General features: G+C 45.4%; 1 protein-coding gene across 5 annotated transcripts in view; it reads left to right on the top strand.

Moving 5' to 3' along the window:
* GRN (granulin precursor) overlaps positions 1-12,794 on the top strand; it is a 1,937,406-nt gene that overhangs the window by 428,484 nt on the left and 1,496,128 nt on the right. For all 5 annotated transcript variants that reach the window (XM_078645176.1, XM_078645173.1, XM_078645175.1 and 2 more), the window contains 2 exons: positions 4,837-4,949; positions 5,063-5,225. In XM_078645176.1, the coding sequence (XP_078501302.1) occupies positions 4,837-4,949; positions 5,063-5,225 (276 nt within the window). The remainder of the gene's footprint in view (positions 1-4,836; positions 4,950-5,062; positions 5,226-12,794) is intronic.

The raw sequence follows: 12,794 nt of genomic DNA, 5'->3' as shown, positions 1-12,794 counted from the left end.
CGAATGGATGGATGGCCAATTTGACACAGCAGAGGGCCTCTTAATTGAAGTAAAATTCGAAAAAACTGAAATCCTTTCCTTCCTCAGTGCTTATTTTAACAAGCCTTACCTGAAAATGTTAATGTGGTAGGACTCGCTGTACAAAATCTATATTAAATCTCAGCGAGGCGGACCGCTGCATACCACCACGAGTGTAATCTGGTGCCCACTGATTCGTCGTGCAGATATCATAAATAGAGGACCGGGTGTACCCAGAAGCGTGCACGGTGTTTTCAAGAGCATGTTCACATTATATCTCGGAGTGAAATACTCTACTTACGAACTGTCATCATTAGGATACTAAGCATGTGCTTATAAAACATGCGTGGCTCTTTGGAACATGTGCGCCTTACCCATGGACACAAACTCGGGTGCGCGGCATAAACCCAAGTACTGTGTGTTTCATGTACAAACGGAAGCGCCGGTTTTCGAAGTGTTTCAAGGGCTGTTTCTGAGAGAATAAAACACATTTATCACCACAGAGCCCATAGGGTCTTGGTAACCTGTATGTGTGTGAGAGGTACGCAGTAAGTACGCACCATGGGTCTGTTTGCTGGGGACCCACAACACATACGTGTCACAGACTGATACAACGTGTGTTCGTGTCAAAATGTGTTGTGCATGTAATACTTTCGAGTAACGGGGGTTTAACTTGACTGCGACCGCCGTACAGCGCTCTGATACCGTGATGGTTATGTTGGCGCTTTTAACATATAATAAATAAATACATAAATAGAAGTATGTCTGAGGGCAGGGGTACCAAGGTGCACTTAGCAAACTTAAGTACAGTACCGGGGCACCCCTCCTCTTTTAAAACAAATCTAAACGGGTCCTGTCTCATTTACAATAAAGCCGGCGCAGGAGGGGATGAAATGCAGAGTTTGTAAAGGGTTGTATATGTAAACGTCTGGCTGAGCACTTCCTGCCCCTGCTTACAAAGTGTATGAGAGGGGGAAGGGGGGTTGTGATCCGCGCATATGTATCATACATACACACATTCATGCATAATTATTGCAGCCCGGAGCTGGGACAACGTGAGCACACAAGGCATCACGGTGTGTTCTACATACAAGAACATTCAATGACATCGCGGTGTGCATTTGTACACTGTACTATTCTATTGGTGTGTTTATTGTGTAGCATAAGGTAACAAGGCGGCTTGTAGAACAGGCAGTGACATCGCGGTGTGCGCGTAAAACACGGGTGCAGCATGCAATGGCATTCGAATGTGTACCACATTTAAAAACATCTTATGAACCACAACATGCAATTAAATGCGCATCACAACACAAGCATGGCTGCCTTTTACCACTAAATTCGGGACAAGGTCCGGTCCCCTTGCCTCCATTAGGGCCCACAGCGCTGCTGTCACAACACTGCCTTATTTGTTAGCAAATGACAAGCTTGCAGGGATTCCTGGTATAAACCTAGTTAGTCTGTGTTCTTATAACTCCCCTCTCCCTAAACAAAGCACTGAAAAGTAAAGGTAAACTAAAAGGCATCGATTGCAACGCACCCCAGCAGTTCACGGTCAGTTCTGTACTAATGTCAGCCAACAGTTCTAAAAGCAAAGTTCAAAGAAGCCAGAAAAGCTCGAGTCAGCAGTTTTATTTATTGCGCAAACAAAATACCAACCTCTAGTAGACTAGGAAGGAAAAGTGATCCACGGAAGGAACGCACAATCGGTACGAATACTGTGATGCAATGCAGTCGCTCCGGTTACACAAGCGAAAATAACTCCCTGGCGGATAATCCCACAGAGGAGAGTCTCTGTTTACAGACGCAGGGGGTAATCTGCAAAATAAATACAAAACAAACTCAGTATCCGGCCTGGGAGGAGTGGGAGGGCGGGGGCTGTCTGCGCATGCGCAACATTTTTAAGTTTCGTTTTGAGGTGGAGCTGGCGCCTGGAGCGACAGCGAAGTGCCGTACCTGAAGTCCCGGGACCCAGGAAGGGGCCCAGGTGAAGACCAGCGGGGAGACTGCGGGACCCCCAAGCCTAAGGGGAGAGCCCCGCATCTTGCAGGCATGGCAGAGCAGCTCGAGTGCTCTGCGAGGCTCCCAAGAAGCCCGAAGCCCTGTTGGGTAAAAGAGGGGAGGGGAGAGGGGGTTGCCTGTATGTGTCTGCCTGCGTCTGGGTGCCTGCGTGTGTGTGTGTGTGTAAGTAAGTGTAAGTGCGTGTGTGTGTCTGTGTGCATGCACGCGCGTTAGGCTGACTTGCTGGGAATGTGGACGGAGCCGGCGTGCACGCAGTCAAATCCAGCTCCAGAGAAGCGCGTGGTACCCTTTTGTCCCTCATTCCCCCGAGACCGGCAGCTATAAGTCTCCAGCCTGGACGCATCCTTCGGATGCTAATTCCAGGCGAGACCTAAAAAATGATAATGTACATCACAGTGAGGGCATACTAAAAAAGATATAATCTTGGAGATGTTCCATCCCAGGAAAAAGTTTAGAGAATGTGGTCTGCTGTTTGTGGAGTCACGGTAGGCGGTATGGAGGAGTCTGGCGGAGGAAAGCATGAACTTGAGGATTCTGAGTCGCTGGATGTTTTGGAGCCATTTCAGTCTGGGTCCGAGGACGGAGCAGCACATCTCTTTCCTGTATAACCTGCTCACGGTTGGACGAATGCGATGACTGCAACAGCTTCTGTGGCTGGTTGTTCCAGCAAAATCGTTACTGCCCGCCGGAGGCCCCTGACCAAGTAGCCTGTGGCTGCGACGAGATGGACTCGGCAGCAAGATGCCGCTCTGCTCCGCCCAGTCTCAGGCCACCTTCGAATCCATGAAAAAAAGGGATGTGCTGTCACGACTCTGAGCCATGCCGGGAATAGAAGTGAATATTTAAAGTTGAATACAAAGTCTGCGTTTGACAGGGAATGAGCTCTGCCGAAGCTGTACTGTCTGCGTATAGTCAGGAAATATCATCAGACGTGCATTATCCACTGCCTGATCGATCACTTTGCAAGCCACTCAATTTTACAGCACGGTCCTTGTAGTGTTGTAACTGCAAAAACTGAAAAAACAAGGGTATGTAGTTCCTAATGGGAGGAAGAAGGGTCTGTCCAGGTGTTAAGAGTAGAAGAGAAAAGGGAGTATTGCTACTTTAGGACCAAGTGCCATACACACCCCAAGGGGTGTCATGCTTCATCATCGGGCAGCTCCTCGTTTGGCTGGGGCTGCAATGGGCAACGTGCCTGGCACGGGGGCTGTTTGCCGGAGGTCTTTTGTTTTTGCCGATGTGAGATGGATCGGGTGAAGGGGCGTTTGGTTGAAAGGAGTAGAAGTGGGAAAAAATATGTGCAAAATAAAAATAACTACAGGAATCCCAAAAGGTTCTTTGTTAGCTGGGTTTCTATGCTATGGTTACAGAAAGTGGCTGAAAATTCAAGGTGAGAGCAGGTGATTGTAGACCTCATTTTTCATGGTTTGCTTTCTGCCTGCAACATTACGGCATTGCAAAGATTTTCATTAATCATACAATAAATGTGAATTATGAAAACTTGATGTTCCAGGTGTTTGTAGAACCTGTACATAGAGCTGTGTCCATGCTTTTGCAAAGCATTCTTGTGTGGCTTTGGACTTGAGGCCAGAGAACGTAGTTGTTTATGCTTCCCTGCGTAATTTAGGTACATCAGTGTACTTTTATTGTCTCTGGGTATGTGTTTAGGGGTTATGGTGAAGCGCTCTTCTATTTTAGGGTTTATGCATATAACAATTTTCTGATTAAGTACCTTGCTAGAAGTGCTGGTTCCCCTTTATGAATGAGCATTTTTCAGAATTCATAAAAATCCCAAATGCATCCCTGGGTTCCTAGAGAATAGTCTGAATTCTAGTATGAAGTACTTCTACATGCCCTTCAAAAATAAGTGACTGACTCCCTGCTGGGTATAATGGGGACTAGGCAGGCTGCAGGAGTTTAAAGGGTCTTTGATACTTTAACATTGTTTTCCAGTTAAGCTATAGGAGCACCATTTCTAGTTTTTTTTCTTTGAAACCATCATGCTACAATGACGTGTTCAAATGCAAGAATGGTTGCTGAATTTGACTGCAATAATTTATGTAACCACTGCAGAAACTGTTTTTTATACGCATGCTTTTTCATTTGAATTGTAAATTGCTTTACATTTCAAAACATGCTGCTTTTCAAAAACGTTTTTCGAGATCACTTCTGTGAGAATCTACTTTTTGAGTTCAGAGCGAATACCCCTGGTGTTAGAACTATGATTAAATGCAAATAATTTCTTATGATTTTTATTGTTCAAGGACAATTGACAGTAACGGACCTAATTCTAGCCGTCTAACGCGTAGTGTATTGTAAATGTTGCACATTAAACGGACATAGTAATTCATAATTTCTCAATTTATGTTCTCATCAAATTCCTTCAAAGTACTCTGATTTAGGTCTGAATTTTTGCCTGTTTTTAATCTGCCATCACAATTTACAGTTTGCAAAATTGACCAAAATGACCTTTCTTGGATCTATACAAACTAGACTCGCAACAGTAGAAACATTGTTACACACTCGAGTTAGACCTAGCTCCTTGCTGATCATATACCAAACACAAAACAAGATAATATTGAGATTTCCTTCTTTTATTTGGCATTGCTAAATCTTATTTCAGATTGCAACTGAATGGGTACCCCAGTACTCCATAATAATCTGTTATATGCAACCTCTGCCAATAACCCACCAATGAGCACATTTTTAGGATGCCAACCTGGTGGTGAGGTACGACCGGAGGTTTGGGAAAAACGTAATTTTTTCTATGTTTTCATGTCCATGTTTTTTTTTCTACAGATTTTGGTTTGGTGAATGCAGTAGTCTGCCCTGATGGTGAGTCAGAGTGCCCAAATGAATCTACATGCTGTGAGATGCCTGACCACTCCTGGGGATGCTGCCCAATGCCACAGGTAATGTGCTTGAGAGGGGTGGGCTCTGGCTGCCCTTTCTCCACACCTAGATCAGTTAGAATGCTTTCCCACCACCCATCTTGCAGCCTCTAACAATGTATTGTTTTTTTTAGGCTACCTGCTGTGAGGATAAAGTGCACTGCTGCCCACACTCGTCCACCTGTGATGTGGCACATGGCACGTGTAAGACTCCTGATGGTGAGACGCCAATGTTGGATACATTTGCAGCTAGGAAGCAGTCCTCATCGAAGGGTGAAATGGAGGGGAATCAACCAGGTAAGATCTTAGCTGCTAGCAATACTTTGATACCTATTAGCCCTCACTGACTCGCTCTACATTTCATACACATCTGAGCCTTCAACTTGTTGATGGTGGGGAGACCAGTATAGGTCCGCAGTTAATAGCACTTTGATTTGTTTTACCATTGTGATTTATATTTATCCTTAGGACAATGGTTCATAAAAGGTAATCTGTAAAAGATCTGGCTGATTTCTATTCAAAAGGAGGTTGTCAAAACAGTTTCCCCCTGGAAAGTTTTGTTTTCTCAATCCTGGTGCTAAATGTAAATCTCGGTTATTTATTAGTCCTAAAAATCTAAATGTCATTCAACCCGGGCTGGTAGAGGTTCATGTTGAAAGAAGTTGGTTATGTTACTGACCATTTCTAAAGCACATGTTCACCAGAAGGTCTCTTGGCGCTAGGTAGCTGATCGGCCTTCTTCCCCACTTAAGTCTGTCTGAAAAACCATGTCTTCAGGCGTTTTCTAAATCTAGTAAGTTAAGAAGTGGTCCTTAGGGGGCAGGCTATTCCAAGCTCGAGGGTAACCTACGCCCTCCAGTCCTTTGTTTTTTACATGAGGGGATCACCAGTTGTAAAGGTGGCTGGATCTCAGTGTTCTAGTGGGGCAGTATTTTATAATGCGAGATTTCACAAATGCTGAGCAGTTCATATAGAGGGCCTTGAAGACCATACAACATGCTTTAAGCATTGTTCTCTGTGCGACTGGCAACCAATGAAGGTCCATAGTCACATGGGAAATGTAGCCATGTTTGGGCAGATTTTTGATCAGCCGGGCGGCCTGATTTTTGGTTGAGCCTGCACAAAAGAACTTTGGGAAAACCCAGCTAGAGCGAGTTAGCCTAGTCAATTCACGATTAATGATAGCCCCACGTCTCAACCGCAATTTCAGGACATCCAGTCTGGGATTGGATGAACAGCAACCATCTGAAGTTGAACTCTGACAAAACAGAGATAATCATCACAAAAAGTAAGCGGGATCATTGGATCCCCTCATTCTGGCCTAGCAAGATGGGTCCCCGCGCCCAAAAAGGCAGTAAAAAGCTTGGGTGTCATTATCGAGGAGGAGCTTTCCTTTAAGCACCCTAGACTTGACTGAAGTTGTAATTACTTGGGTCAAAGCCTCCCTAGTGAGAATTTTTTTATTTTTTTTTTAGTCTGAGCTGGCAGAAGCTACCTGAGGTCACTGCGCCTACTTGGTGCTTAAAGGAAAGCTCCTCCTCGATAATGACACCCAAGCTTTTTACTGCCTTTTTGGGCGCGGGGACCCATCTTGCTAGGCCAGAATGAGGGGATCCAATGATCCCGCTTACTTTTTGTGATGATTATCTCTGTTTTGTCAGAGTTCAACTTCAGATGGTTGCTGTTCATCCAATCCCAGACTGGATGTCCTGAAATTGCGGTTGAGACGTGGGGCTATCATTAATCGTGAATTACAGTTGCTTATCGTCAGTATAGGTAAAGATGTTGACTTGCTTATTTTTTAGGGAATTAATCAAGGGGCGAATATAGAGAAGAGGTGGGGGAGACAGCAAGGAGCCTGGAGATACCCTGCAAGGCAGTTGTACAACTGTTGAAAAGAAAGCGGGTAACCTGACTGATTGGGATCTATCTCTCAGAAAAGAAATGGGCCAGTTCAGTGCGAAGTCCCGGAAACCTGCGGGACTGACCCGGTCAGCTAAGATGTGGTCAACAGTGTCAAAAGCCGCAGACCAGTCTAGTAGTACCCAGACATGAGTGTTGCCATTGTCTACTTCCTTACGCGTGTCATCAACAAGAGACCAGATCAGTTTCTGGCCAAAAACCCATTTGACTCGGGTCCAGGAAGCCTGACTCTTCAATAAATAAACATAGATGGCGGGCTACATGTGCCTAGAGTAATTTTGCCAAATAAGGTAGGAGAGAGGTAGGCTGGAAATGTTTCATAACTGTAGGATCTGCTCAAGCTTTCTTTAGGATTTGGTACAATAATCACTTTTATAAAAGACCTAGGGACCACCCCAAAAATTAATGGATTGATTAAGAAATGACAGTAACAGGTCAGAAAAGAGTACATACTGTTCATAAAACCTTCGGGGTAGATATCATTTGGTGAACCTGACTTGACATTTGTCAACAGGTAGACTAGGTCCTCTTGCGCTAGATTAGTGAAGCAAGTGATCATTTGACTATTCCCCGCTCCTAATGATAGATTATTGTGTGAAGGGCAGGGGGAATACTATTTTTGATAGCCTCAATCTTATTCACAAAGAAAGCATTGAGAGTTGCACAGGTTTTGGGTAGGTATGACCGGGAGAGTGACTATATCTGGGTTATAGAGGTCGGATGCAATCTTAGATTTCTCTTTATATTTATTAGAGGCATTCATGATTTTGCCTGTAAAAAAAGCTCACTTTCCTTTGCCTCAAGAGTTTTTTGTAGTTTGTAAGTTGTTTAATATACCTGGTTTTCAGGTCTGGTGCGTACTTGCACGCCATTTCCTTTCTGCTTGCCGGAAATTTAGTTTGGCTAATTTCAGGTTGTCCGACAACCATTTATTGGCCTTATGGCACCTATGGCGCTCTAGTTCTATGGAGGGGAGCATGGTCATTACTGACCACCTTGAGCCAGCTCGTAATATCATGCTCAAAAGCTTCTATGTCCTCCTTCGGTACAGGTGGAGACTTTTTTTCAGTTCCTTACAGAAAGCTGTAGGGTTGACCCGAGCCCAGTTTCTCGAGGATAGTAGGACCGATAGGGGGACTGTTCCAATCAGACAGGGTCCCTGACGAGGACATCAAATGATATCGGACTAGCCGCATGGGCTATGCTCCAATTCCTCACAGGGAAGTTGGTGGTCCAGATCTGATCCAGCGTGTGTCCTTTTGATATGCTTTGGGCAGTTTACTAATTGTTCCAGGTCATTCAGGACAGCAGTGAGATCCACGGCTTTCTGCCCCCTTCCTCATTAACCCAGTAGTTGAAATCTCCCATCATGACAACATTGGCATGATCTATGATTAGAGGCGCCAGAGATTCTGCAAGGGCCTGAGAAACCGGACATGTATTCAGGAGGTCTGTATAGCTGAACACATGCAAGGGACGAGGACGAAGGTTCCAAGTGGATGACCAAATTCTCCACCAAGGGAAGCTCATAAGAGGTCACTTTAACAAACCTGTGCTCTTAATGATAGCCGCAATGCCCCCCCCATCTCTTAATGATAGCCGCAATGCCCCACCCCCCCCCCCATCTTTCCCGTAGTCCTATTAGTTTGTTAGATATAGTACTGATTGGGAAGAGCTTAGAGTATGTCTGGTGAAGACTCCTCTGTGAGCCATGTCTGTTAACAAAATGTCTGGGGACTGGAAATCCAGGAGTTAAGACTTCATCCTGGTTAAATTTTGCCAGCGCCCATTGTAGTGGAGTGAACAAAACATGTAGTTTTCAATCCTATATATGTATAGTGTTTCCATAACTTGTGCGTCACAATGTTATCATTGTGTGTTACTGAAATTATATAGTGTACGTCTTTTGTACTCTGTAAAATTTACTGAGGACAATGTGTAGTATTCAGTTGAATGCGTACTTGGAATGTTTCTATCGAAGTTCAGAATTCCACTTAAGAATGATGGAATAGACCCACTCTCACTAATGAGCTTTCTGTGAGTAGTGAAACAAACGATATATTTCACTTACCGGTGTGTGGAATTGAATAGTCTTCCACGAAGTAAGACATTTGTTGTGAAGTTATAAGGTAGGACTGTCTTTTCTTGAATTCGGGGCCGAGGCTGTACTTCCTCATCGAGCGTCTAGCATTACAGGAGGTAATGTGCCTCCTAGTCCACCTGCAGATACCTTCGGCAAGTCACAAAAATATGGGATTTTCATTGTTGGCTATTGGCTGGACTGCCTATAGCTGCATCTAGTAAACAGCAAATGCATTTGTCATTTCAGGAGATGCATCAACTTCCCCACCCCAAGGGTTCTGGATGGTAGATGCCACTCTGGCATTCATTTCAGTCGCCTGTTCAGTCTTCAGTAATCATTTGCAGCATGTGCCTCTGTAGTTCACATGCTTGACACTCCTGGCATCTAGTGTTGGTTATGGATATTACAAGTTTTTCTTAGATGTAGATGAAGGTTTCAAGGTAACCCGTGATCCCTCCCTGAAACCCGCAATTCATCAAGAAAAAAACGTTACCGTGGCTTTATTTTTCCCCGGTTAGGATGTGCTTTTTTGAAGCTTCTGACAACCACTCAACAGAATGCTGTCATTTGACTCCAAGGGCCAGCAGCGTCTCCTGTAAATTGTATAGGGGCAGGTGCACGAAACAAAATTCTGGTCATCAATTGTGACATCTATTTTTTGTGGCCTGTGTGGAATTTTGCAAACTTACAATTAAAGTTTACAATTAAGTGATTGATGTAATGCTTGAATTATTCTCAGCCACTGGTAATTAATTGGGCTGCATCCCAGTTCGTTATTTTGCACACGATGTCACCTCCGCTTGGACCCGACCATATGCAAATCAATGTTGACCCTGCTTAAATGGGAACAGTCTAGCCCGAAGTGCCAAGTCAGATCCTCCCTGTACTGGATCACAAGCAACCCAGGACCGGTTTTTCCCTAGGTGGGGCTCTTCATCCATGTATAGCTTGCTTTCAGTGGCACCTTGTGTACAGGGGCCCCCGTCTGGACATACCCATCCTGTTTAGGGCAATGCACAAACAAATAAGTCTGGTCAGAAAATTCCAAATCCGAGTGGGTCACAATGTGAACCTACCTCATCAATATTTGAGGTATGTGCAAATTGTGATTAACTACGGTTGGTGACCATTACCGGGATGGTGGCCTGTTCAGGCCACCATATATCTGGTTTACTTTGTAAATAAGTTTCTATTTAAAGTGCCCCGCCCCCCCCCCACTTCATTTTTTTTTAGTAGACCGTAATCCCCTGGACCACTGCTTGCCCCCCCTTTTTTTTTTTTGTACATTCACAAAAGGGAATGGATCCTGAAAGAACACTTTGGTGAATGGCTTACCATCCCCATTTTACAAGCCAGTACAATTTCAGTGTTTTACAGTCTGATTCCAGTGGAAAATATTGATACAAACCACAATGAATCCCTGTACTGAGTGGATACCCTAAACAGGCCCCTTCCAAATATCGGTTTATGCCATTCAAAACCCTTTTAGCAATGTGGTAATCCTTTATCGTATTGCAAAATTGTTCAATACATTGCAAAAGCATTTTTTTAATCGCAAACTCCAAATCTGAGTGATTGTTACCACAAAATGTTTTGTTCATCTGACATACACTTTAGGGCGGTCGTCCGCTTCAGAATTAATTCAGACCGTAGTATATTGGGACTAGGATGTATGACTTGTGGCAGGGGTGTGGGTAATGGAGAAGCACCGTTCCAGTTCAACCGTAAATTCAACAGTAAGTACCCGTGGTAAGAGAAACCTCAAACTATTCTGCTTGCAAGGCCTTTAAAACGAAGGCAGTTCATTGTAGGAGTGAACGTTGCACTCCAGAATACAGTGCCAAAGTTCTCCAGTGACATAGATTTAGATCAGCATTAAAGACTTTAAGGGTAAGAGGGTCCTACTATAACAGAGAAGGGAGGCCTATTTCATGAACAGGAAAAGCAGAATCATTTGAGTCTAGAATACTTTCTTCCAAGGACATTCACTTTAGAGACCAACCATGTTCTCTGCCAAAGTGAAGCCCACACTCAGAGCACACTGAGCAGAGTTCACCCAAGCCATCTACACTGACTGTCTTAGGAATTTCATTTCCAGGCAATGATTGGCACCGAGAGAGTCAAGCTTCTGGCTCCAAGCCTGTCCCTAAAAGGGCTCAAAAGTCTGCATCTACCACTGTCTCCGAGTCTGCTGACCCCTGAAAACCTCAGACCTAGAAAGACCTTCACACCAGACCATCAAGCCATGAGACTTTCTCTCAGCACAGTGATCCTGAGACTTGTATTAATGCCTAAGTAGTCTTTGGAACCAGCCTCCGTGCCTAGTGTGCCTCTACAGTTGCAAGAAGAGCCTGCAGAAAATTGTTTTGTCACTTACACTTCCATCCACAGCTGGCACCAACAGAACTAGCACAACCAAGAATGAAAGATCGAGAGTAGAACCTACTGACCAGTCTGGATGGAAGCGCAGTCCGGAGGAATGCTCATGAGGGATACAAGTGCATCTGGGAGAGTGCAGGTATGCGATGATGGGACCTTGCAGGTGGTGGAGGATTCGCCGGATTCTGATTTGGCCTCTTTGGAGGTCATTTCCAATACAAACGAGGACTGAATTCCTAAAGGGATGGGGAGGCAGTTTCGGGGCTATGGACACCCAGATAAGTGATTTTATATCATTGTCCTGACAAATGTCTGTTGCCTTATTTTCTGTTGCACCTTTGAGTCTCAGTGAGGGTCAAAATGGTGGGGTCTGCCGCAGGGAGATGGGACACACATCAGCGGTTGGGTCCTATCCTGGGAACTGGAGGCCTAGTCCTCACAACCAGCTGGGGAGCCAGTCGCTTGCATAGCAATGATGTGAATAGTCTTGCACAGGACGCGACCCAGCTGGCCGTGCTCTGTTGCATCTGGGGGGCTTGGCTGGGGAGTCTTATTGTTTCATTTGAAAAGCCTGAGGGGGATGGTGTAGGGTGGAGGATGGCGCTGTTCGCTCGCTATGTTGGCGGGAGGGATAGTCTGATCATACCCACCCAGTGGGTGGGGGAGAATAGGGGAATTCAACCTGTTCCTATTGTTCATGACTGTTTGGGAAGTTCACGGGATCCATGTCTGGGTTGGGGTTCATTACTGATGACTCAGGATGGGAATGGAGGTGGGACGCCAGTTGTGCAGGCTCATTGTTTGTTTGGATTTATATAGCGCTTATAACCCAGGGGTCTCTAAGCGCTTTGCCTTGGGAACCCGTCCTGGCTTTTCCCTGTGAGATAGCCCCTACAGGGCATCCCCAAGGTGAAAGCCAGGCATCCCGCCGCGGGGGGCCGTTGTGGAGATTAAGCAAGCTTAATGCCCAGAGTTGCAGAGTGTGAACCCATGATTAGGTCAGGCACCGAAGCGAGAATTATCGAGTCCGTGGACATTTGAGCTGGAGACCCTGCCGCGTCGGGAATTGAACCCTGGTCCCGGGTCTGACCTCTGCTTCAGGGTCTGCCTGCTCTAACCAGTGAGCCACACTTCTCCACTCATGGGTTACTCATTGAAGAAACTCCTTACATGGAATGCATGGGGATTGGCAGCATTGCAGAAATGTAGGAGGGTATATGCATATTTACGGAGATGTAACATTGGAATACCAAGTTTGCAAGAGACACATGTTGGGAGGGGATATGCTTCCATAGATCAGGCGCTGATGGCGAGGGCAACTGTACGCCACTTCATATTCTGGATTTGCGCAGGGGCGTTGATCTGGGTGGCCCCCGGACCCCATTTCAACACGTACATCATGTTGGACCCCGAGGGACACTAGGCTGGACGGTCAGTAGTTTTGCCCGATAAATGTGTATACCCCTATCTCGGACACGCAC

Source organism: Lissotriton helveticus, chromosome 5_1 (genome assembly GCF_964261635.1).
Source record: "Lissotriton helveticus chromosome 5_1, aLisHel1.1, whole genome shotgun sequence".
Lineage (NCBI taxonomy): Eukaryota > Metazoa > Chordata > Amphibia > Caudata > Salamandridae > Lissotriton > Lissotriton helveticus.
Note: the sequence above shows the minus strand (reverse complement) of the source record. Positions and strands in the feature narration are given on the sequence as shown.